At 44.8% G+C, this 24464-nt stretch overlaps 1 protein-coding gene across 3 annotated transcripts in view; it reads right to left on the bottom strand.

Annotated features, from left to right (window-relative positions):
- Positions 1 to 24464, bottom strand: part of PHLPP1 (PH domain and leucine rich repeat protein phosphatase 1) — a 160151-nt gene that overhangs the window by 24665 nt on the left and 111022 nt on the right. For all 3 annotated transcript variants that reach the window (XR_014550570.1, XR_014550571.1, XM_083623667.1), the window contains exons 7-12: positions 23010 to 23212; positions 20653 to 20713; positions 18796 to 18891; positions 14666 to 14821; positions 3634 to 3834; positions 280 to 442 (exon numbers count right to left, since the gene is read on the bottom strand). Coding sequence is in view for 1 of the 3 variants with exons in the window: in XM_083623667.1 (XP_083479793.1) it covers positions 280 to 442; positions 3634 to 3834; positions 14666 to 14821; positions 18796 to 18891; positions 20653 to 20713; positions 23010 to 23212 (880 nt within the window). In the remaining 2 variants the exon portion in view is untranslated. The remainder of the gene's footprint in view (positions 1 to 279; positions 443 to 3633; positions 3835 to 14665; positions 14822 to 18795; positions 18892 to 20652; positions 20714 to 23009; positions 23213 to 24464) is intronic.

Here is a 24464-nt window from a genome sequence, read left to right as displayed (position 1 = left end):
TTCATCCCAGACATATCAATGCAAAATATCCCCATTTACACCTCTTCCACATCTGGCCACAATGCTGGTATGTTGATAGATTTCCCCAGGGAATCTCTCTGCTTGGGTTCAGACAACATGGAAAATTAACGGTACTCTCTGAAACACTGCAGTGATCACATGACATGTTCACACCTTGACAATTTGTGCATGATGCTGTATTTCCATTACAGGCTACCTTCAAAATACCTAAGAGGAGCTCTATGCAGGGCACATACTTTTAAAAAACAAAACCTGTACCTTGATTTCACCAAGCTGCATGACCTCTGGGAAGACTTCGATACAATTGGAGTGTGCAATCACAGTATGCATGCGCCGACAGTTCATAATGGTTGTGGGGATAGATTTCAGTTTGTTTCCGCTAACGTCAATTTCTTCCAGCTCTTCAAGTTTGGCCATTTTACTGCACACACGCACACGAGAAAGGGAAGGAAAAGAAAAGAAAATGATAAGAAAATACACATTTTGATTATTAGGAAGTACTCAGAAACTTTATGTTAAAAGCTGTTACTCTGAGATAAAAGGCAATTTCCTCCGAATGAATTGTTGCATGGCAACCTTTCAATGTGTGGCTCGCATAGAGAGCTCAGCAGTCTGAATTAGCATTCGACGGTGGATAAATGCATCCATTCCAGAAGGTGGCAGCAGGTCTATGGGTAGCTGGTGTGGGTCTTGAAGACAGCAGGGTCCATCTTTTGTGCATTCATGGTCTCATTTTAGAGGGCGAGGCTTTGCATTCAACATAGTTGGGTCAGCTCCACTTATCAAATGGCACTAATCAATGGACCTCAAAGGGTTTTGGTGAGGGCCCACAAGAAAAGGAAGTGCTGTAAATGCTACAGACATGGGTGGCTTCATGCTGCAGGCAAACTTAATCATAGAACTAGAAATGGCCTTGGGGAATCATCTAGCCGAAATCCCTTGCTCAGTGCAGGATGCAACACAGCTTCTCTGGAAAAAGGTCCAGCTTCTGCTTAAATGCCTCAAGATAAAAGGAGCGCTCATCGCCTCCCAAGGCAGCCTGCCCCACTGTTAAATAGGGTGTAAAGGTAAAGGGTAAAGGGACCCCTGACCATCAGGTCCAGTCGTGGCTGACTCTGGGGTTGCGGTGCTCATCTCGCTTTATTGGCCGAGGGAGCTGGCATACAGCTTCCGGTTCATGTGGCCAGCATGACTAAGCCGCTTCTGGCGAACCAGAGCAGCGCACGGAAACGCCGTTTACCTTCTCGCCGGAGCGGTACCTATTTATCTACTTGCATTTTGACATGCTTTTGAACTACTAGGTTGGCAGGAGCAGGGACCGAGCAACGGGAGCTCACCCCGTCGCGGGGATTCGAACCACCGACCTTCTGATCGGCAAGTCCTAGGCTTTGTGGTTTAACCACAGCGCCACCCGCGTCCCTTTAAATAGGGTGTAGCAGCAACAAATAACAAATCTAATCCATCTTCCACACGAAAGCCCTTCAGATATTTGAAGGCAGCTCTCTATCAGATCTGCCGCTAATCTTTCCTTCTCCAGGCTAAACAGACATCGGTTCTTTCAACCGTTCCTCACAGGATCTGGGTTTCAAGAACCCTTGCTTGGAACCTGGGCTGCACTCCTCTGGGGGGGGGGGGGGACAACAACACACCAGTACTTCTTAAAATGTGACTTCCAGAAACTGAAAGAGTACACCAGATATAATCTGACAGCACAAAATAGAAAGTAATCATTACTTCTTGTCAGCGTGACATTATGTGTCTGTAAAGTGACTGCATTAGTTGTTGTTGCTTTTAAGCCACTGCACTACACTGCTGGCTCATTTTCACGACAGCTCAACTGTGTGCCTGGTACGAGCTCTGCTTTCCCTTTGCTACCTTTTAGCCTACCGGTCCCTATAGTTAAAGCTATGGTCTTCCCAGTAGTGATGTATGGAGGTGAAAGCTGGACCATAAAGAAGGCTGATTGCCAAATGATTGATGCTTTTGGATTATGGTGCTGGAGGAGACTCTTGAGAGTCCCATGGACTGCAAGAAGATCAAACCTATCCATTCTGAAGGAAATCAGCCCTGAGTGCTCACTGGAAGGACAGATCGTGAAGCTGAGGCTCCAATACTTTGGCCACCTCATGAGAAGAGAAGACTCCCTGGAAAAGACCCTGATGTTGGGAAAGATTGAGGGCACAAGGAGAAGGGGACGACAGAGGATGAGATGGTTGGATGGTGTTCTTGAAGCTACCAGCATGAGTTTGACCAAACTGCGGGAGGCAGGGGAAGACAGGAGTGCCTGGCGTGCTCTGGTCCATGGGGTCACGAAGAGTCGGACACGACTAAACGACTAAACAACAACAACAAGCCTACCGGCTAACTGAAATTTGATGCAACCATCTTCCTCCTGCCTGCTCACAGGGTCACTATCTCGCTGATGCATCCCCCTCTGGCCGGCAAACAAACCACACTCCACTGAGGTGGAAGCGACACAATCTCCTCCCATCTTAAGTACCTGGCAATGAGATGCTTTGTTCCCAAGTCAGAGGGAGTGGTAGTGATTAGGCAGGTGAGTGAGTGATATTGGGAGACACTAGTATTAAACCTGCAACACTGAGCCATGGTGGTTTTTTGTTTTGTTTTAAAAGGAGGGCATTTCTAGCTTTTTATAAACCAACCACTGCCCTATACAGCTACATGGGTCAAACACAGACATCCTAACTGCCGAGGCTTCGGGGGCACAGAATCAGGAAGGGCTTTGTGCTGAAATGGGACTAGAAATCTTGGAACTAATGTGTTGAACTACAACTCCCATCACCCCTAGTTAGCAAGGCCAGAGCTCAGGGATGATGGGACTTGTAGTCCAACAACATCTGGGGACCCACAGGTTGAGAACCGCTGCAGTCTGGAGTAATGCTTGCAAATGGGCACAAGTCAGTCCAGTGGGCAAAAATATCAAGCCTCCCTTTTTTGCCCGGTCCTGGCTCATTGGACAGGACTGCAAACTCATCTTCCAGCTTCCTCCTTCCCTGGGGTTTTTGCAAGGTGCCACGAGGCTAGCATCCCCAACATCCTCTCCTCCTCTGATCAACAACAATGAGCATACCAGTCGCCTTGCCTGCCTTTGTGTACACAATACGAAACAGGTCACACTCCTCCCCTCCATAAACCCCTGATCTGTTGGGTTTGACCACCCAGGTTTACCAAACACGTGAAATAAATAAAACGTACCGGTTTATCCCATCTGCCTCTGCCATTTTACAAATATGCACGTAAAATATACCATACTCAGTAGGGAACAAAAATACATTTTGCTCCCCAATGAAGACAAAGCTTAACTGCATTTGCTTACGCTGATCCCTAATTAGCCTTTCCACTCATATTTCTCCATTTGTTTTGGTACCTCTCAGGTTCATTGCATCCCATTGTTTTGCACATCAAAGACGTCTGGACGGTAAGCTACTTGGGGCAGAGACCCTAAGCTGCATTTGTGGGTTTTTCTTTCTTTTATGCTAGCTTTTCAAAGCGGCAGGTATGTGTACACAGGACTTGTGGGGGCAGTCATTGCAACCACCTCCCTCAAGCGTTCTGAAGGCAGCCCCTGGCGACGGTGGCCTCTGTTCCTACCTTGCGGGAAAGCTCTGCAGGCGGTTGTAGGCCATATGCAAGATCTTCAGGTGCGGGTGGCCCGTTAATAAGGGCACGCATTTATCCGTGAGGTGATTGTTGGTCAAATACAGTTCCTGCAAAATGCTGTGGGTCTCTTCCGAAAGTGTGGCTGGAGGCAGCATTTCCAGTTTGTTGGCAGAAGCGTTCAGGTACCTTAAGCTGAAAAACAAAATACATCGATGTCAAATTCACACTCTTGTCCACTCCGTAATTAATTAATTAATTAATTAATAATAATAATAATAATAATAATAATAATAATAATAATAGGCACCCCACCCATCTGACTGGGTTGCCCCAGCCACTCTTGGCAGCTTCTAGCATATATAAAAACATAGTAAAACATGGAACCTTAAAAACCTTCCCTATACAGGGCTGCCTTCAGATGTTTCCTTAATGTTATATAATTACTCTCCTTAACATCTGATGGGAGGGCATTCCACTGGGGGCAGGGGAGCGGAGCCACTACCAAGAAGGCCCTCTGCCTGGTCCCCTGTAGCTTGACTTCTTGCAGTGTGGGAACTGTCAGAAGGCCCTTGGTGCGGGACCTCAGTGTCCGGGCAGAACCATGGGGGTGAAGATGCTCTTTCAGGTATACAGGGCCGGGGCCATTTAGGGCTTTAAAGGTCAGCACCAACACTTTGAACTGTGCTCAGAAACGTACTGGGAGCCAATGTAGGCATTTAAGGACCGGTGTTATGTGGTCTTGGCAGCTGCTCCCGGTCACCAGTCTAACTTCCGTATTCTGGATTAATTGTAGTTTCCGGGTCACCTTCAAAGGTAGCCCCACATAGAGCGCATAGCAGTAGTCCAAGTGAGAGATAACCAGCACATGTACCACTCTGGCGAGACAGTGCACAGGCAGGTAAGGTCTCAGCAGGCATACCAGATGGAGATGGTAGACAGCCATCCTGGACATGGCATTAACCTGTGGCTCCATGGACAGCTGTCAGTCCAAAATGACTCCCAGGCTGTGCACCTGGTCCTTCAGGGGCACAGTTGCCCCATTCAGGACCAGGGAGTCCTCCACACCCACCCACCCCCTGTCCCCCCAAAATAGTACTTCTGTCTTGTCAGGCTTCAACTTTAATCCATTAGCCACCATCCATCCTCCAACCACCTCCAGACACTCACACAAAAAGTGGCACATGTGGAGAAGAGAATAAGCACTTGAGCCACCACAGAAATGACAAAGGATGCCCAAATCAGCCAGGAGCTACAGATGAACCCAAAGCACCTAGTTGTTATAGTCACCAGGTAGAATTTTCTGTATCAAAGGAATGCACTGTGGCATGGGAAACAGTGAAAGTATCCCACAAGTAGGAAGTAGCATGTGAGGTTTGCGCACACATTGCGCTATATGAACAAAATGGTTAGAAGAAGAAGAAGAGGAGTTTGGATTTGATATCCCACTTTATCACTACCCTAAGGAGTCTCAAAGAGGCTAACATTTTCCTTTTCCTTCCTCCCCCACAACAAACACTCTGAGAGGTGAGTGGGGCTGAGAGACTTCAGAGAAGTGTGACTGGCCCAAGGTCACCCAGCATGTGGAGGAGTGGGGAAGCGAACCCGGTTCACCAGATTACGAGTCCACCGCTCTTAACCACTACACCACACTGGCTCTCCAGGAAGCCATGACGACTGTTTTCCAGCAAGCATGCTGGGCAGAGGAGGAATGGTGAAGACCGCCCACCCCCAACCTGACCTTTCCAGAGAAGAAGAAGAAAATTCAGAATTACAACAGGGGTTTGAGGGAGGTCACAGCTAAGAGGCAAATGAGGGGAAAAGTTGGGCAATAATGGGAGAGGAGGAGGAGGAAGCAGCACCAGGGGACAACAGCTGACGGACACGCATGAGGAAGTGGGAGAGATGGAGGGGGTGAAGACTCACTCGGGACATTATTCCAAAAGGCTGCATTCCCAAGCCTCTCTCTGTGTGTGAACATTGAATAAAAAAGCAGATGGTAAGGACTTTTCCTTGTCTTATCCTTTCCTGGCAACCTGCCGTGGGGGTTGGTTCCTCTACCGCCTGACAGATTGGTGAGGTATAAATAAGAAAATAGTAACAATAATAAATTATAATAATAATAATTTAATAGGACGTCCCCATTTTCATCGGAGAAATAAATGCTGGAGGGTATGTGCATCTAGGGACGTGGGTGGCGCTGTGGGTTAAACCACAGAGCCTAGGGCTTGCTCATCAGAAGGTTGGCAGTTCGAATCCCCGTGACGGGGTGAGCTCCCGTTGCTCGGTCCCTGCTCCTGCCAACCTAGCAGTTCGAAAGCACCTCAAAGTGCAAGTAGATAAATAGGTACTGCTCCGGCGGGAAGGTAAACGGCGTTTCCGTGCGCTGCTCTGGTTCGGCAGAAGTGGCTTAGTCATGCTGGCCACATGACCCGGAAGCTGTACGCTGGCTCCCTCCGCCAATAAAGCGAGATGAGCGCCGCAACCCAAGAGTCGGCCACAACTGGACCTAATGGTCAGGGGTCCCTTTACCCTTTACGTGCATCTAGTCCACAGAACGAAAGCTTGAAAACAAGTGGGCACAGGATTCATTGCAATGGCATAATAATAATAATAATAATAATAATAATAATAATAATAATAATATACTGCCCTATACCTATAGATCTCAGGGCAGTTCACAAGAAGCCCAGGAGAGAGAGACAGATGGTGCTTTAAAGCATTCAGGAAGTATAGAAAGTGTCTCTCCCACATCATCCCAAACTTCCTCTCTTATTATTCTAAAACTGACGATTATGCCAGTTTTTTTTGTTTTTTAAAGCACCGTGCTATCACAAGCAGAAATATTCTCACAAATGCCATCCCATTTATTTCAAGTACATAGTTGGGGTTATCTTGGTACAACATACAGATCATTTTTGCTGGGAGCAAGAGCAGCTCCTGCTTGTAGTGAACAGATTCCCTGAGGTATTTCGCGGGCGGTGAGCCAGTTCTGTTTGAATTCCAAGAAAACCGGCTGTAGTGAGAGTGTGTATGTGTGTGCACGCAGGCACGCTTTAGTTTTAAAATTCTTAGCTGTCATGGCTGCAAGGTTACAAACAATTAAATCAAAATTTAAAAGGAAACAGAAACAAATGCAAAACCATTTGTTCTTGCGACAAGCAAGTTTGCTCCCTCACCCGTTCTCCTCCTCTCTGGCTCAAAAAGTTCCCCATATTTAAAGAGAACAAGTAGTCTGACAGAAGAATATTGAGGAAAAGGTGCCGATCTATTTCCACAGGCCTGTCATTCTCTAGGGTCAGGAAGAATTTTGGGCTCTGTGGAAGCGCTTCAGGTTACACAATCCGGGATGACAAAAGAAAACTGGCACAGTGTGAATGTTAAGCCCCAAAGTGGGTCATGTGAATCAGCTCAGAGGGGTAACTATACTTGTAAGTGTAGTTTTCATATTCTTTTGAGAAGTAAGGGTAGTCTCTTTCAGTGCGATGTCACCTCCGAGACTGCGAGTGGAAACGGAATACTGGCATGGGGGTGAGGGAGGAGGGTTATTGCTGTTTCCCTCAACCAATTTCAAAGCCGAAATTTTGCTATTACTGTATTACCCTGGGCTTGCGGGAAGTGGGGGGGGGGAATGAGACCTTGATTTATTTATTTATTTTACTTTACACCAGGGTAGTGAGAGAGAAACAAAAGCCGCTCTGGAGGAGAGATGGGAGGCAAGCAAGGCTCAGCGCTGCTTTTACAAATTTGCATTATTTTATGTATCTATAGTTCTACCTATGTCCTACAACACTGGCCATTGGCCAAACATGCAGGCAAGCTGCAAGATCCATTTCCTGTCAGTCAGTCAACCAACCAACCAACTAATCAATCCTGGGCCTGGGTGAAGCTGTGGCCAAGCCAAACGCTGTTGCCCAATGTTGTTGCCTTCCCGCAACAATGACTGACCTGGCGGTAAGCGTCATTACACAACGGATGAAACATGTGTGAATGATTTTTTTTCTTCAAATTTTCCTTCTTTATGCTTCCACTGTCCCCTTATTTTTATTCAGCGCCCTCCCCCGCAATTGCACCCATGGCTACTACCACCCCCTGGATCATTCCAGGACCCCCAAGGGGCAGTAGCACCCACTTTGAGAAACACTGATCTAGTCCAACTCCCTGTAATGCAGCTGTCACTTGTGGGGATCAAACCTGAAACCCCTGAGGTTATCGGCACCACGCTCTAAGCAACTGAGCCATCCAGAATAGCAGCATTTTGGTCAGAACTTAAATTAGTTGTGATCTACAAGCAGAGAAAAGAGGGCTTGATGAAACAGTAACCGTTTTCTCATCAGAGAAAGGACAACCATACGAAATCCTGAAAGATTCTGCTAATTAATAAATTTAGTATTTCCCCCCAGCCTGTTGAAACTTGCCTTCTGCAGCAAAGAAAAGGCCAGACACACGACTGCGACGTCACGTGGACCTCTGCAGAGGGCTTTTGTGTGTGAGAGAGTGCGTTATAAAAGCCTTTCCATTAAAAATAAAATTGTCCAGGAGCTCAAGAGAACCGAAAGTAGGTTAGGTCTACACATTCCAGAGAAGTCATTCTCACAGGGAAAAAACAAGGCTTAATCATCAGGACCATTCATTATTTAGCGAGAGCTGTGAGCCTTCCTAGCGGGGCAGGGGCAGGGGAGGTGGGATTGAAATCTATGAGGTTATGAAAATGGGCAGAAGCCACTTGACTTAATCCTTCCATCTAGTAATCAAAACACATTACACGTCCATTCACAAACAACTGGGGGGGGGGGGGAGAACTACCCAACTGTAAAACAAGGCAGAAACAAAAACAGAAATCATAAAAGAGCTGAGAAGCTGCCCTTTACGTTTAAAATGACAAGAAATAACACTGGGGAATGAAATGCTATATTTTTCCAGTACAAAAACAATATAAAACAATAAAACATGAAATATAAATATAAAAATAACAAATAAGTATAAAAAAACAACAGAGTCACAAATATGCCCGAGAGCACCTCATGCTTTAAACCAGGCTTCCTCAACCTCGGCCCTCCAGATGGTTTTGGCCTACAACTCCCATGATCCTTAGCTAGCAGGACCAGTGGTCAGGGATGATGGGAATTGTAGTCCCAAAACATGTGGAGGGCAGAGGTTGAGGAAGCCTGCTTTAAACAGCAGCTAGGGACCTCACTAGGGACTAGTGTTCTGAAAGGTAAAGGGACCCCTGACCATTAGGTCCAGTCATGGCTGACTCTGGGGTTACGGCGCTCATCTCGCTTTATTGGCCGAGGGAGCCAGCGTACAGCTTCTGGGTCATGTGGCCAGCAGGACTAAGCTGCTTCTGGTGAACCAGAGAAGCACGGAAACGTCGTTTACCTTCCTGCTGGAGCGGTACCTATTTATCTACTTGCACTTTGACGTGCTTTCGAAATGCTAGGTTGGCAGGAGCAGGGACCGAGCAACGGGAGCTCACCCCGTCGCAGGGATTCAAACCGCCAACCTTCTGATCGGCAAGTCCCAGGCTCTGTGGTTTAACCCACAGCGCCACCCACGTCCCACCAAACGATATTCCAATGCTAAACGATGTACGTCTTTCCCCATGTAGTTATTTGGACTGGAGGGCCAACCACTTTATATCTTGGGTAACTGGGCCAAGATACAGTCTTGTATCTAAGGGCAAGAGTCCTTGCATGCAGGTTCTTTCGCAGCCCTTTCCAGGGGTCGTTCACAAACACACACACAACCTTAATCTCATGTGAGTGGGAACAGGGCAACCTTGGCTGCTTTCTGCCCTTGTTGTGGGAGGGAAGTGTATTTAGAATAGTGCATGAACTGGGTTCTAGATTACACCATGAGCCTATGTGTGCACCTCACTTCAGCTTTTACAGTACGAGGGGGAGAATATCCAAAAATGACAGTTGACTGCAAAATCATGGTGCATAGATGCATAGGACAGTCAAGATCCCAGCCGCTGCCCCTCACATGACAAAGCGTTTTAGGCCATTAGACGCTACAGGGAACATGCATCCGTGAATCTGCTCTAAGGAAGATTTATTTTGAAGGTATAAGCCAGGGTTTCCCAAACTTGGGTCTCCAGCTGTTGTTGGACTACAAATCCCATGATCCCTAGCTAGCAGGAGCAGTGGTCTGGGATGATGGGAAATGTAATCCGTAAACAGCTGGAGACTTAAGTTTGGGAAACCCTGGTATAGGCAGAAACAGTCAGTGTCTTCCCTTAGGTTACGTACATCCAAGTTTCCAATCAGTGGAAACAGATAGCCTCCAAAACATCCTAGTTTGACTTAGGAAGCTAGCAAAAGAATTCTCAAAACAGTATTATGTATCTCCTGTCACAGCAGTCCAACCAGCTTCCAAGACCCAATTTATTCAACAAGGCTATTAGACCATTTCATGTGAATGTGTAAGACACCAGGCCATTGCTTGTGCAAAAAAGCCCAAACATTCTGGGAGGCAAATCCACTACCTTAAAGTATTCACTCTATGTGCCTGCTATAGACATATACATAACTTCTTTATTTTTATAAAGCTACACAATGTGGGAAGCTTCTGCACTGGGCTGGTCTAGGACCTTTACGTTTAGAAGTGAACCTCGTTGCAGCTGAATGTTTTATGTGTGTGCGTGCACACACACACTATGGGCCAATATTTCCAGGCTGCAAATACAAACCACCAAGTACCTACCCTCCAAAATGAAGGTACGCACTGAGCCTGCCGCACACTCACGTACGCACACACTGTTTGATGTCAACTCACCCAAAGGGATGCAAGCGAAAGCTCGAAGTGACAGGCTACACACAAAACATCAAACAAACAGGAACGCGTAGGAGGAATCACGCCGGCTTTTATTTTTAGCCCTTGTAGCCAAGACCAAATAAACGCAAAAGACACTGGAAATGCCCCGGAAATGCCACAGGTTTGCACATTTCCTTTGGCAACTGATACATTTGCAGTCTCACAACGATTCAGCTTTACAACCAACTTTGTCCAAGTGAGGAAAGCCTAAGAGATTTAGGACCAGACGCAGATATTAGCGTTTCCAAATTTCTCAATCATGGTGGGGTGATCAGGAGATGTTAAGACCCCACAAAGCCAACAATTTGCTGGAGGATGCCCATTGAGTCTTCCAGCCAAATATACCTACACTAGCTTTCATCAATGCACTCGGTATCTGATCCCTTGATCTGAAAAAAAAGCAAGCAGCTTAGAGGAGAAGCAGAGTGGAAAGAATAGAAAGAATACGATCGTTATTTTCTAGAAGGAACAACGTGAGCAACCGCGAATTGCGAGGATGCAGGTGCAAGGATGAAGGTTAAAGGCACATTTCTGGTAATCCCTACCACCCAGAGGAATTCTCCATTTTCACGGTGCCATCTGCTACCGCTAACGCAATTGATTATCTGTCGCTCCCCACTGAGTCTAGTTCGGTCAAGTTAAGTTCTCCTTCCTAGCACGGATGATGTCTCTGGCCAAATGACTAAGACCAACCTGAACACATTCCAGTGCCTTTGAGAGAAAGCACACGGAAGAAAATTACCGCATTTTTTGCTCTGTAAGACTCACTTTTTTCCTCCTAAAAAGTAAGGGGAAATATGTGTGCGTTTTATGGAGCAAATGCAGGCTGCGCAGCTATCCCAAAAGCCAGAACAGCAAGAGGGATCGCTGCCTTCACTGCGCAGCGATCCCTCTTGCTGTTCTGGCTTCTGAGATTCAGAATATTTTTTTTCTTGTTTTCCTCCTCCAAAAACTAGGTGCGCCGTGTGGTCTGCTGCGTCTTATAGAGCGAAAAATACGGTATTTATCCATGTCAGGGTGAAGCATCTTAAAGAGGACCACACAAAGATTATGGTTGCCATGGGACTGTGGCTGGGAATGATGGAGATGAACACTAAGACACACTGTCTTAGCGGTGAAACGTTTGTGTATGTGTCAAAGATTATTGTGGGCCTTTACGTCTTTAACGGGGGAGGGGAGGACACCAAAGAACAGGTTCCAAATTGGGAGGCATTTTTAAAAGTCAGACGTTAAACCAAGCGACACTAGAGATATATTCCAAGTGACAGACACAGAGAGACATGAAAATTTCATAAGGCAAGAACAGAGGGAGATGTTGCAATTACGCTACCTTGAGTGTAGCCTGTGACAGGCGGCAAGACATTTAGGAGCTATAAATATTGGCCCGATTAAAATCCAACCGCCGCCATCCCCCTCCTTTGCAGCCCCAGTAAAAAGTAGGCTGGAAGATGGAAAACTTAAGATAAAAAAGAAACCTGTATGATAAATCCATCTGCCCCAAGTGGCAGGCTTTTGTGTGCCATATCAAGTTTGGCCTTGTAGACTGCTGGTTATTTAGACCAAAATCTTCTCTGGTGTATGGACCGTTAATAATGTGCCCACAGGTACTCAAGGGTACAACATGGGTAGGATCCAAAGTCAGCACAGAACGATGCTACGTGGTTGCTGACAGGAGTGAGGCCCTGTCAGCACATATCACCTCTTCTTAGAAATCAGCACTCATTGCCAATTTGTTAGTGGCCCAAGTTCAAGGTGTTACTATTGGTATGGAAACCTTAATAGCTTGGGACCAGTTTGCTTTTGGGGTCAACCTTGCCCCATTTCTGCCCACTTGATCGCTTTGAGCTATAGAGCTGGCATTGTTACCATGGGTTCCATAGTTGTAAGAAATCAAGCTTTTAATGGGGCAGCACCTAAGCTTTGGAACTACTCCCTGCCCATTGACAACAGGGAGGCAACTTCCCTCCATTTGGCATCTGCTTAAAACATTTTAGTTTAGGCAAGCCTATCCAGATGCATAGATGTTGGTGCATTTTAATTTTTTTAAAAAAATGTGAATTTTAATTACGTTTAAATGTTTTTAGTGATCATTTTATAGCAGTCCAGCAGTTTGTACATTTTGTTAAATAAATAAATGCTAGGGAGCCAGTGTGGTGTAGTGGTTAAGAGTGGTAGTCTCATAATCTGGGGAACCAGGTTCGCTTCCCTGCTCCTCCACATGCAGCTGCTGGGTGACCTTGGGCTAGTCACACTTCTCTGAAGTCTCTCAGCCTCACTCACCTCACAGAGTGTTTGTTGTGGGGGAGGAAGGGAAAGGAGAATGTTAGCCTCTTTGAGACTCCTTCAGGTATCAAATCCAAACTCTTCTTCTTCTTCTAGGTCAGTCAGAGTACACCCTTTGCAATTACTAGATTGGCTATACTACTCTGAGTATAATAGACTAGCCAAAACTCAGAGAATTAATAGACTAGCTATACGGTACTACTCTGAGTACAGTGGTACCTCGGTTTTCGGACGCCTCCATTGCTGAACGGTTCGGTTTTCGAACACTGAAAACCCGGGAGTAAATGCTTTCGTTTTTTGAACGTGCCTCAGAAGTCGAACAGTTTCTGCTGTGTGTATCTGTTGTTTTTCACGATTTTCTCTACTGAATTGGCAGACCGCCCTTTGCGCCTCGGTTTTCGAATGTTCCGGAAGTGGAACAGTCTTCCGGAACGGATTACATTCGAAAACCAAGGTACCACTGTATAAATTAGTTGGTCCCCCAAAACATTGGGCTTGAATGTGTGTCCTCTGATCCACAAACACCTGATCTGCCACAAGCAGTTCTTTTCAATCTGGACAAACATTGTAGGTCTCTCCACTGAGTTGTGCTTCCTTCACATTTTGTTTTTTTGCTAATGGAACCATGTGCTGCTCTCATTCCAGCATGGTTGGCAAAGAAGAAGTAAAATAATAATGTACCAACTGGATTTCTGTCATTCCTTTGAAATCTCAAAAGATGAGTCCCAGTCTCAAAAACCAAGGAGCTGAGGGCTCGTGATGTTCTCTCTTAGATCACTGATAAGGCTCAATTTTCATCAAGGATGTGGCATGAGCCCTGCGGATCTCCAGATGACAATATGTAGTCAAAGAGACTGTGTGACCAAAACAAAACCTGAAGATTCCCATGCATGCTTTGAAACCCAGGGTCAGGGGCATGCTGGGAATGGACCATAATCCCTGGACTCCCAGCTTGCTTTTTATTTTTTCAAGGCCATTTGTAGAACCTGAGCTAGGACACAAAAATGTCTCCTATTTTTGCTTTTTTGAGAGGAATAGTTCCCACTTTTAGCAGTCTCCACTCCCCCCCCCAAATGAAAAAAAAATCCAATGGACCTCCACCCGGTAGCATGAAGCACCTTTGACCAAGATTCCTGGCAGTGTTCAAAAATTAAAAGCCAAACCAGTATCCTCACAGCCAAGGGCAACAGGTCCAGGAATTAAGACACTCCGCAAGAAACAAAACTCAAAATGTACTGACCCTAGGGAGAACAAGTGCTGGTATTCCGAACACACTCTGTTGCAACGTATGATTGGTGCAAACTTTCAAGTTTAACTTCAAGGAAGGAAACTCATTCTCTCTTGAAAAAAAACCAGCCAATGAAAAGCCACTGGGCATTATTTCACATTTTGCATTTCAGTTCAGAGTTAGTTTTACACACACAAAAAGTTTGTTGAGACACGTTTGAAATGCTTTGAAACAATGTATTTCATTTTTAAAAAAAACAGCTAGCACACCCCCTTCTAAACCTTGGAACCACAAGAAGAAGAATTTCAATTTGAATGCATTAGACAGAGCATCTGCTTCCTTCACAGATGGTTCTCAGATCGAAAGGCAAGGTAACCTTATGTGGAGTCAGAAGACTGGTCACTCTGGAGCGCCATAATTTTAGGGCTGGCAGCTATGACTTCAGAAAATGGGGTGAGGTGAGGGGGTAAAAGAAGGAAGTGGTAAGCTCTTCAACTAATTATGCGACCAAAACAGATTGAGAATGCCAAACAGCTTGGAAATTCTCATTGCCTCAACACTTGAGAAATTTGCAATAGGATTTCAACTGAATGGGTAGTTGGATTTGCTGGAATGTAAATGGAGGCAGAGAGGAGATACCGAAAGAAGGTAGGGGAGGCCACACAAACGCACACACTGCTTTTGCTTTCGGCTTACCTGTCAGCTTTCAACAGCAAATTAGATGGCAGCTCTGTAAGCAGGTTGTGTTGCACGTCCAAGACCTCGACATGCGTCCGTTCGATCCTCTCTGGTAGCCTGGCTAATTGATTGTGTCCTGCGAGCAACTTCCGCAAGCTGATATTGCAAAATAACCTGGGGGGTGGGGGTGGAGAAAGGAACAAACAGTAAATGATACAATACCAATACATGTGGTACAGTCCTCTCAGGGCCTCTTCATGGACCAGAAGCCTAGGCACAGAATCCACTTTCTGGTTAAAGTAACCACGGTGTGTCATAACACTCGAACAAGAAATGGTTAGTTTAAACTATGGTTTCCTGAAACATAATGGCATGGTTCAGATGTAACATTAAACCGTGGTTTGGCATTACAGAAAGCAGCCTCAGGCCTGAACAATTTCCCCTCTTCTCCCTTCCTTGCAACAACGCCAGAAGTGAGAGAAAGCATTTGCTTTGTCATTGTGTCTGAACTAGGCCAAATGTGGCTAGTTTAAACTATTGTTTCTTGAAATAATTCAAAACCTTAGTTATTGATCTGAGTTTGTTCTGAAACTTAAAAACACTTTAGGCACACCCGTCAGGATATAATATTGTAGTCAAGAGAGCTAGGCTTTGGCTCTCTTCTGAACATACTCTGTGAGGAAACCATAGTTTGTGGCTGTGTGATGTGCGAAACACTTCTCATACACAACCCCTGAGCAGCGCCATTGTTTGAAAGTGCTGTTTGGCCAAAGTCTCTTTCTTTGTTGGGGGGAAAAACCACCCAAGGAGAATCAGTTCCTAAAATATTGCTCATCCAATATTTCCCCTCAACCAAAAATGACTCAGCATCTTCTCATATTCTTCCTCTCCTCTTCCAAATTCTTCCCCTCCCCTCCTTTCCTCCCCCTTTTTAATACTAGACTAACGTAAAGCTTCCTTCCAGTTCTACAGGGAATGAAATTTATCTAATCCGCTTTACTGTCTTGAGCTTTTTACATGCTAGGGGCGGCCAACCATTCTGTTTCCACATAGAGAAGGGGGAGGGAGATAAAGAGAGAGATGCTTTATAAGACACATTAATGGGCAATGTGGCTTCTGAAAAGCCAATTGAACTAAACAAATTTAAAGCTGGAAATCGAAACCACACCATGAATCTGCATTTTTTAAGGTTCTCAAGCTCTGATTTTGAATCAGGTGGTCTTTTGAGGGGTGGGGAGGGATATATCTTGCTGAAGATGGGAGATTATTCTCGTCTGCCACCTGCCCTGTTCTCCCTGTGTCTGCATCTGTACGTTTTAATCAGAAGGCGCCCATGCCCCACGGTTGACCCTTCTTTCAATCAAAGATTCGCAAATTACTCAGCACTGCAGATGCCTCCTCCACCCGTTTACGTATTAGAAAAGACACACACACACCCCAAGCCCTCCTCCCCACCAAAACCGATGCCTTTTCGCTCTTCTCCCTTACAAATCGAATCCACCCACTGTCATCATCAGGCCACAAACTACAGGTCACCGGGGCCATCGTGCCAAAGCAATCAATAAAAGACATTGTTTTCCCTTGGTGGATGCTGTCAGATAATCTGTGCAAGTGCCATCATTCGCAGTTATCTCAGGATGACGACTGGGCTGTATCGCACAGCTGAGGACGTAAGTCAACAACCTCCACTTCACTTGTTAAAGACAGCACCCGAGTGGGTGTGGTTGCTAAGTTTGTTGCTCCCTCTCACTTTCTCTTGGTAGCGTGCCCAATCTAGCACTGAAACAAACGTTTGTGCGCTTTCCCTTTTAATGAACTGTTGAGAATTTGCTGGAGCTTAACTTGAAGGAGGGGGTTCTCTCTCTTGCCTGCAGAGTTGTCAACAGCATAAACTTTAGTCATTTGGGGGGGGTGGCAGGCATCAAAACTATAGGATCCTGTTGTTAAGCTATAGAGAAGACAGCTTTATGAATCAGCTCTTTATGGAGCAAGGGGACAAGGCTGCTGCTATGCTCATGCCTGCAATTCAAGACCTTCATCAATAAAGTATATAAAAATCAAGAAGCCTTGTTTAACGCTCGCAGGAGGCATTAAAAAAAGATGACTATGTCTGCACCCCAAAGTGTGTATAACTTCGCTCTTACACCTTCGTGCTTTGTAGATTTGTGCAGAGGGACTACAGTTCATTGGAAGAACACACACTTCCCATGAAGAACTTTTCGGGTTCAATCTCTGGCCTTCCTAGCAGATGATGAGGAAGACCTCTCCTGCCTGAGACCCTGGAGCTGCTGCCCATCGGAGGATACGTGGGCAAGATGGACCAGTGGCCGGCCTTCTGCATAAGGCAGCTTCACATGCTGAGATGAAAATAGTATCTGCTATTCTAGTAAGCAGAAATTATTCAGAACTGCCCAAGCACCCACACACTAATGCTTAGTCAACTCTGCATGTATTCTGCATTTCCCCCCTCTTTTACAATCATTGTGCGAACCAAGAGCATAGTACTCAACTCACTACTCCAAGTTTATTTTGCTTGGTTAACAAGGACAGCTCTTACCCCTTAGAAAAAGTCTTGGAAGCATGTGAGCAATACCTGGCGAAAACTTGGAAGCCCAGCGAAGTGGAAGCAGTTAAGTGTTCTTTTTTTGACCAACAGAAACATAACAAATAGCATAAACTATGGCAGCCTTCCCTAAGCTAGTCGTTGGACTCCCAGCTCCAAACATCATCATCGTCACCATTATTTTATTAGATTGTAAACATTCCTGGCCACTGAAGCCGGGTCTAAGCAAATGTATGCAGAGATGCTGGGCCAGCTATAAAATAAAAATGGTCCCTGAACTTTAAAACTGTGGTTTTAGATCATTCAAAGTCCTTCCAGTTCAAGCAACTGCTGCCGCAGTCATAACAAAAACCACCAGAGTGCAAAGTGTTCTTACACACTGGAAACCTAACCAAGATAACATTAGCTCCACTCCTTAGTGATTATAAGTGATAATCCAAAACATTTAAACAATACCATACCCCCCCACCCACAAGGCCTTTAACCTAATACTTTCCATCTTGCCTTTTTCAGCCTTGAATCCACATTTTCCTCTCTAAAAACCATTTGCGTTTTCTCATCTCTACTTTTTCAACATGTCTACACACGAAGCGCTTTGGTACTAAATCCTCTGTGTGGTGACCAGTTGTCTTTATTGCTCCATCTGCCACTCAATCCTTTTTTAAAAAACATTGTTAGGTGTTAGAGCTGGGAGATATCTGGTTTTCAGCTTTGCGGCTAAACATCGTGATTAAACTGATATATCACTATGTCTGAAATAAAGATGGAGCTATGCAGAGACACTGGCTGGCTTCACTGCTTTCCCCACGGTGTGATTTCTACATAGCGTGCACACACACATTTTGATTCACAATCTATTGCCTGCTCAAAAACTATGAAACTGATGTCACAAGATGGACTTCAAACAGGTTTTGGACAATATTACCGCTATATCGCCCAGGCCTATTAGGTGTGTGTGTGTTTGTTTGTTTGTTTGTTTGTTTGTTTGGTGGAGGTGTGGCAGAGATTCTGTTTACACCATGTAGCCACAGGGCAGGTTCCTAGGAAACTGCCTCATACCACGTGAGACTATTTGCTCATCTAGTTCAGTTGTGTTAACACCAAACAGCAGTGGATTTCATGGCTTTCAATCCCTCCTAGACCTACCAGAAGATTCTGTAGATCCTCTACCATTAAGCCATGGTCCCTTATTCCATTCACACCCTTGAGATTTGAAAGGTTTTTGACTACTGAGAAGAACAACTTTAACATTTATTGAAGAAGCCAGGCATCACAATGTTGAACAGCATTATAAGGTCTGTCTACAAATTAAAGGAGTTGGGTGTTTTGTTTTTGTCCGGATTAAAGAGGAGGAGGAGGAGGAGGAGGAGGAAGAGGAGGAGGAGGAGAAGAAGAAGAAGAAGAAGAGAGGCTGTGTTGCAGCTTACAACACAATGGCACCCTGTGAGGTTGAAAAACATCAAACAGAAGGCAAAAACAAAATACCCGTCCATCTGTAACCGAAACAAGCTAAACACTGACTCCGCAATTGTTTCTGAATTGTGCGTCCTGTTCCTACTTGTGTAACTATGTCTGCAAGACTCACCGGGCAGGCAGTTCACATATTTGATTGTGGCCCAGATCCAGAACTTCCAGCTTCCTGCTATCGCAGACCCATTCAGGGAGGCTCTCAAGGTGGTTTCTGCACAAGGGAGGCAACAAACGAACAGGTTAAGAAGCATGGAAAAACTAGCATATGTGTTTTAAACCAGGATAGGCAATGCAATGAAATGTTTTGGGCTGCAATTCCAACTTGTCCAACACTGGGCCAGACACAATCACCTGTTGTTTCAACCCAGCCACTCATCTTGGAATGGAATTCACCGCACAAATCAAGGTTTCCACAATTCTCAACCCACAACCTGCAAAATGATGCCATGCAGTTCAACAACAAGAGCTTATTGTTGACCATGAGCACCACAGGTGCATCTAACAGTAACATGCGGCAATAGTGCTTTGCTTTGCTTGGGAGCAGGGAGCAAAAGCAAATGAACGCTGTAGAAAATGCTAATAGCAACTGGAACAGTAGCAATGTGCTTCCTTTCAAAAGTGTAGCTTTTCTTACACGCTCGCCTATGTTTCCATTGAATATATTTAGGATTAGCCAGTGCAGATTTTTGAATGCTCATTAAATTCAGTGCAGCCAACTGGAGGCAGCCAGATGTTGCTGGACTCCAACAACCAGCAGGTCCAGCAGTCAGCATGGTCAACGGTCAGGGATGATGTGAACTGCAATCTAACAACCTCTGGAGGGTCCTACATCGACTAGTCCTGCACTTATAGATCAATCTTGTCTTCAAAGATTTTTTACAGCACAAAGAGTGTGTGTACCAAAATTCCAAACCACTCTGCACAGAAACTTCCAAGATGGCATTTTCACAGGAACTAGAGTTTAGACAAAGGAAACAGGGTCAGTGGCCATTCAACCAGATTCAGGAGAACTCCCAAGAACCGTATTCCTTCATTACCAATATTTACTCTACAAATGAAAGTTTGTGCCCACAAATACATCCTGCTGTATGGATCTTTTTTTCTTTGGTGGGTTTTAAATAAGGCAACAGAGCAGGATGTTTAAGCTATTTTCTTATTCAGCCCAGGGGAAGTTTACACAAAATGCTGGCTTGCAGCTCTGTCCTGCTCTGTCCTTTACACTATCAACAGTGCTTTGCTTATAGTGAACTGAGTACATTTCCAGTAGAATACCAGCTTGGAAAATAAGGGGATTTTTTTTTAAAGGCTTTACTCGTCCCTAACACAGCTTTAAGCTGAAACGTATTTGCAGGAAGACAAATAGTGCATCATTCACATTTTGGGGTTGTGCAATAAATGCCACGATAATCAAAGATATGAGAAAAGAAAGTGAATATATAATCTTGTTATGAAAACAAGCTGTCAACATAGCTAGCCTCAGATATTGGGAAGTCAAATATTCCTCATTACGATGACTTGTGGAAATAAGGGGGGGGGGAGGACACACTGATTTTTCTAATAAATTACTTATCCATGCGCACATACTGATGAGATTCTGGCACGCAAATACATTGACTCATGCACTTGTATGCTTCAAGTCACTGGCAGCACCCCCAGGCAACACCCTTGTCTCTTTGGTGCTCTTGTTTAGACAAAACAGTCGCTTCGCTCTTTAGGACAACTCAAGGTCTGGTGCTCTTTTTAAAACAAAAAACAAAACAAACCACCCACAACAATGCTCAAAAACGCAAATGACCTCCTCTGCTTAGAATCATGTTGTCTTAATCCTAGCGTGCAGGCATCAGAAACAGCATTGCTTGCATGGAATCGGAAAACTTTTGTGTCTCTACAAGCCCTCTTAGCAAGGCTACAGCAAATTTTTTTTTCCAGCCATGCTAGCACCGTATTTTCAAAAAGGTATATTAGGGCTTACCTAGAAACATCCATGTAAGTCAGATAGTTCGGAACAGGATACACATCAAGGTGAACGAGTTCTGTGAAAGGAACACAATTAATAAATACCAGAAACAAAGAAAAATCAGCATTGAAAATAATGCACTACTTCCGATTTCCCAGGTTTGTTGTTTCCCCATCATACAAATTGTACATCGAACACAGTAAGGAATATTTAATATGGCTTAAAGGGGTCTTCAATAGAAATAGTACAGTGGTACCTTGGTACTCAAACTCAATCCGTTCCGGGAGTCCATTCGACTCCTGAAACCGTTCAAAAACCAAGGCACGGCTTCCGATTGCCTGCAGGAGCTTCCTGAACTCAAGCAGAAACTGTGTTGGGACGTTCGGCTTCCAAAAAATGTTCGCAAACCGGAACACTCACTTCCGCATTTGCGGCGTTCAGGAGCCGATTTGTTCAGGAGCCAAGCCATTTGAGTACCAAGGTACCACTGTACACCAGATAGTGGTTTCTTCCATTTCTCCTTAGCTTTCAACAGACATAGTTCTCTGTTATTTAGGAAAGTTGTCCTCCTGCTGCTGCTTCCTAAAATGCAGTCTCAAATCGGTTCTGTGATCTGAACTGCAAGTCCAGTAAGTTACAAAATCTGAGAGCCCAAGGAATATTTTTATACCCAGGACTAAGACATTCTTAAGGTTTGATTTGTGTGTTTCTGATGTACCACTTCAGACTGAAAAGAGGCAGGGAGAGAAATTCACGATTGTGGAATTCACCACACACACACACACACACACACACACACACAACATCCACACAGAAAACATCCACATCAATAGTTAAATCCTCTCCCCAACGTCTAGTATTCTGCAGGGAGGAATTTTTCACTTTTCATGGTATAGAGCAGCATTCAATCACCGACCGACCCTGTCTGCAGTGATACAACCCAGACATAGGTTTATCTCCTGAGCGAGAACTAGGCTTATAGTAAATCAATGATTCCTCACCCAATCATTTCCCAAGGCTATTCTTCACACAGCATCACCGGCAGCACTTCATTGCACTGCCTTTGGTTTGTAGACAAGAAGTCTATCCTAGCACCCTCTTGACCTTACATTAAATCCTTCAACTCATGATTAGCAGCCATATCCATTTTTATGCACAGAACTAACAAAGCCTAATCCTACAATTACAACGTTCATCAGTCCAGATATCCATTGAAACAATGGTTTGGCAATGCTTGGATTTTGCTGCCAATTTCTGAAACCCATGCCACTGCTCAACTATATGGTTATGCACAGGGAAATTTAGGGTGGTCTTTTCTTTCTTTTATTAATCAAAAAGGGCTAAGAGGTTACACAACAAATCAATCACCATGAACTCAGGGCCTATCTGCAGTCCAGAGGTGGAAGACGGCAGAAGAAAGAATGAGAGCTACCGCTGCCTGTTCGTAACTCACTAAGCTCAGCTGCCTACTTCAATCAATTCTTCAGTGCTTCCAGCAGAGAGAGAGAAGACCTCAAGGTCCTTTGCTCAGCAGAAACAGCTTTATGCAAAAGACAGTTGTGCAAATCCACTTTATTTGCATAATTTATACAAGTGGACTTTTTTTGGCCTGAGGGTTGTTCTCGCTGCAGAAAAAGCTTAGCCCACTCTGAAAACCAGAGCAAGGGACAACAGGCTTTCCTGCTACATGTGTCATGATGAAGTCCAAAGGAAACTAAAAAAAGAAATGATACAACAAAGAGGCATGTGGCACCTTAAAAACTAAAAAATGTTAATATGGCATAAGCATTCGTCAGACGCATGGGGTGTGAACCTCAGTTTTCAGGCAGATGTATGTACATACAAATGTACACAGATGTTAAGGGGGGAGGAATGTAAAAGGTTGGAGATAAATGGCAACAGAACGTGAAAATATAGCCTGTGACGGAACTTAAATGCATGCTAAATGGTCTTTCCCAGCAGCAGTAGTTGGTGACAACCATCACAGAATTGTTGAGTAAATTAACACCAATGTAGGGAAGCCAAAAACCTTAAATTTTGCAGTAGGCGTCAGACAGGCAGCAGGCTTTGGACTGAAATTATCGGTTACCTATGGTATGTTGTCATCTTCACAGAAAGTCCAGGCCAATCGCTCCAGTATTTCAGTAACATATATGTGAGGTAAGCTGAATGTTTAAAATGCACAGTATGAATGCATTATTATTCATTTCTGACTGACACTGGCATGTTGGTCCTCTAAATGGTTTGTATCGCACTTGTGCGCTAGGGGCTGGATGAATCCTGAACCTAAACACAGCATTCAAATCCACTGTAAGACGAGCAGACCAGAAAACACCTAGTCCTTGTCTGAACTGCCTTCAAAGCGAACTTACCATTTGAAGTGGCGTAAAGAGCTTTAAGCAAGTATCCGCTGATTTTGAGGCTGACCAGCTGGTTTCTTTCACAGTGCAGTATTTCAACGTTGTTGAAGATGGTGGCGTCGAGCTCGCCTAGTTTATTGTCCCGAAGATCGAGCTGGGTGACATGATGTAGGAAATCAGCGCCGTCCGCCACCAACCTCCTAATGATATTTAACCTGGAGTAAGAGAGGGAGAAAAAGAATTATGCTGTTGATGGGCGTATGTCAGCAAGAGGTTGGAAATCTGACATTTTGGCTCTAAAACTATCGTTTTCTCAGTGTCCCAAGCAAAAATAAAATACAAGCCCAAAATCTGGTGCTCAAATGGGCCCTGTTTTTATGAAAAACTCATAGTGACTTACATGGAGGTCTCCAATGGTCTCCCTTCCAACGTTTAGTATTAACTAACGCTACATCTTCAAGCACTCCCCAGGTCACACACTAGACCCTTTTGCTGAAAATCTTGGAACCCACCACGATAGGTTGTGAGGCAAACAGCATGAACTGCTCCCAAGTATCTGTCCCTCATTTCACTGGGGCATTAGAGGATGCTGAGAGATAGCTCAGTTGGTAGAGCACGAGACTCTTAATTTCAGGGTCAAGGGTTTGAGCCCCACGGTGGATGAAAGATTCCTGTATTGCAAGGAGTTGGAATAAATGATCCTTGTGGGCCCTTCCAGCTCTGCAGTTCCATAAACTGGCAGGTTGCATTTTTATCATCATTTTTGCAGTTTTGCTACTGGAGATTGTGCCTATGCAAAATGAAGCTTGATACTGCTCTGATTAGTTCTGAACTGGTTGCAGCCAAAGTGGGGTCCCGTTCAACTTAACCATATGCATCCTTCTTGCAGTCAGGACGTACAGTGGTGCCTCGCAAGACGAAATTAATTCGTTCCGCGAGTCTCTTCGTCTTGCGATGTTTTTTGTCTTGCAAAGCACGGTCCGTCGCAACTGCGCCTCTTCAAGCGGCTTTAGGAAAAAAGCGAACGAACTCGCAAGACGTTTTCGTCTTGCGAAGCAAGCCCATAGGGAAAATCGTCTAGCGAAGCGACGCAAAAACGGAAAACGGAAAAACCTTTTCGTCTTGCGCGTTTTTCGTTTTGCGAGGCATTCGTCTTGCGAGGTACCACTGTATGCTGAATAATCCCAGCCAATGAAAACATGCATTTTCCAAAGTGCAGCGAACATCAACATTCACATATGAACGTCAACAATCCTAGATCACTTTACCACTGTCAACATGAATTCATGGCGTATGACTGACAAAGAGGAAGATATACACCAGTGTATGCTGACAACTCTTACTTTGAGTGGATGTTAGTACTTGGTGCATTTCTGAGATTTTGCTTATACACAAAATTCTTCTGGGATTGCAGATGTTCAAATGGGAATGCGACATTCCCCAAACTATAATATACGAATACCTTCA

The sequence above is a fragment of the Podarcis filfolensis genome (assembly GCF_964270895.1).
Source record: "Podarcis filfolensis genome assembly, chromosome: 7".
NCBI lineage: Eukaryota > Metazoa > Chordata > Lepidosauria > Squamata > Lacertidae > Podarcis > Podarcis filfolensis.
The sequence above is the reverse complement of the archived record's forward strand: the minus strand, read 5'-3'. Positions and strand labels throughout refer to the sequence as shown.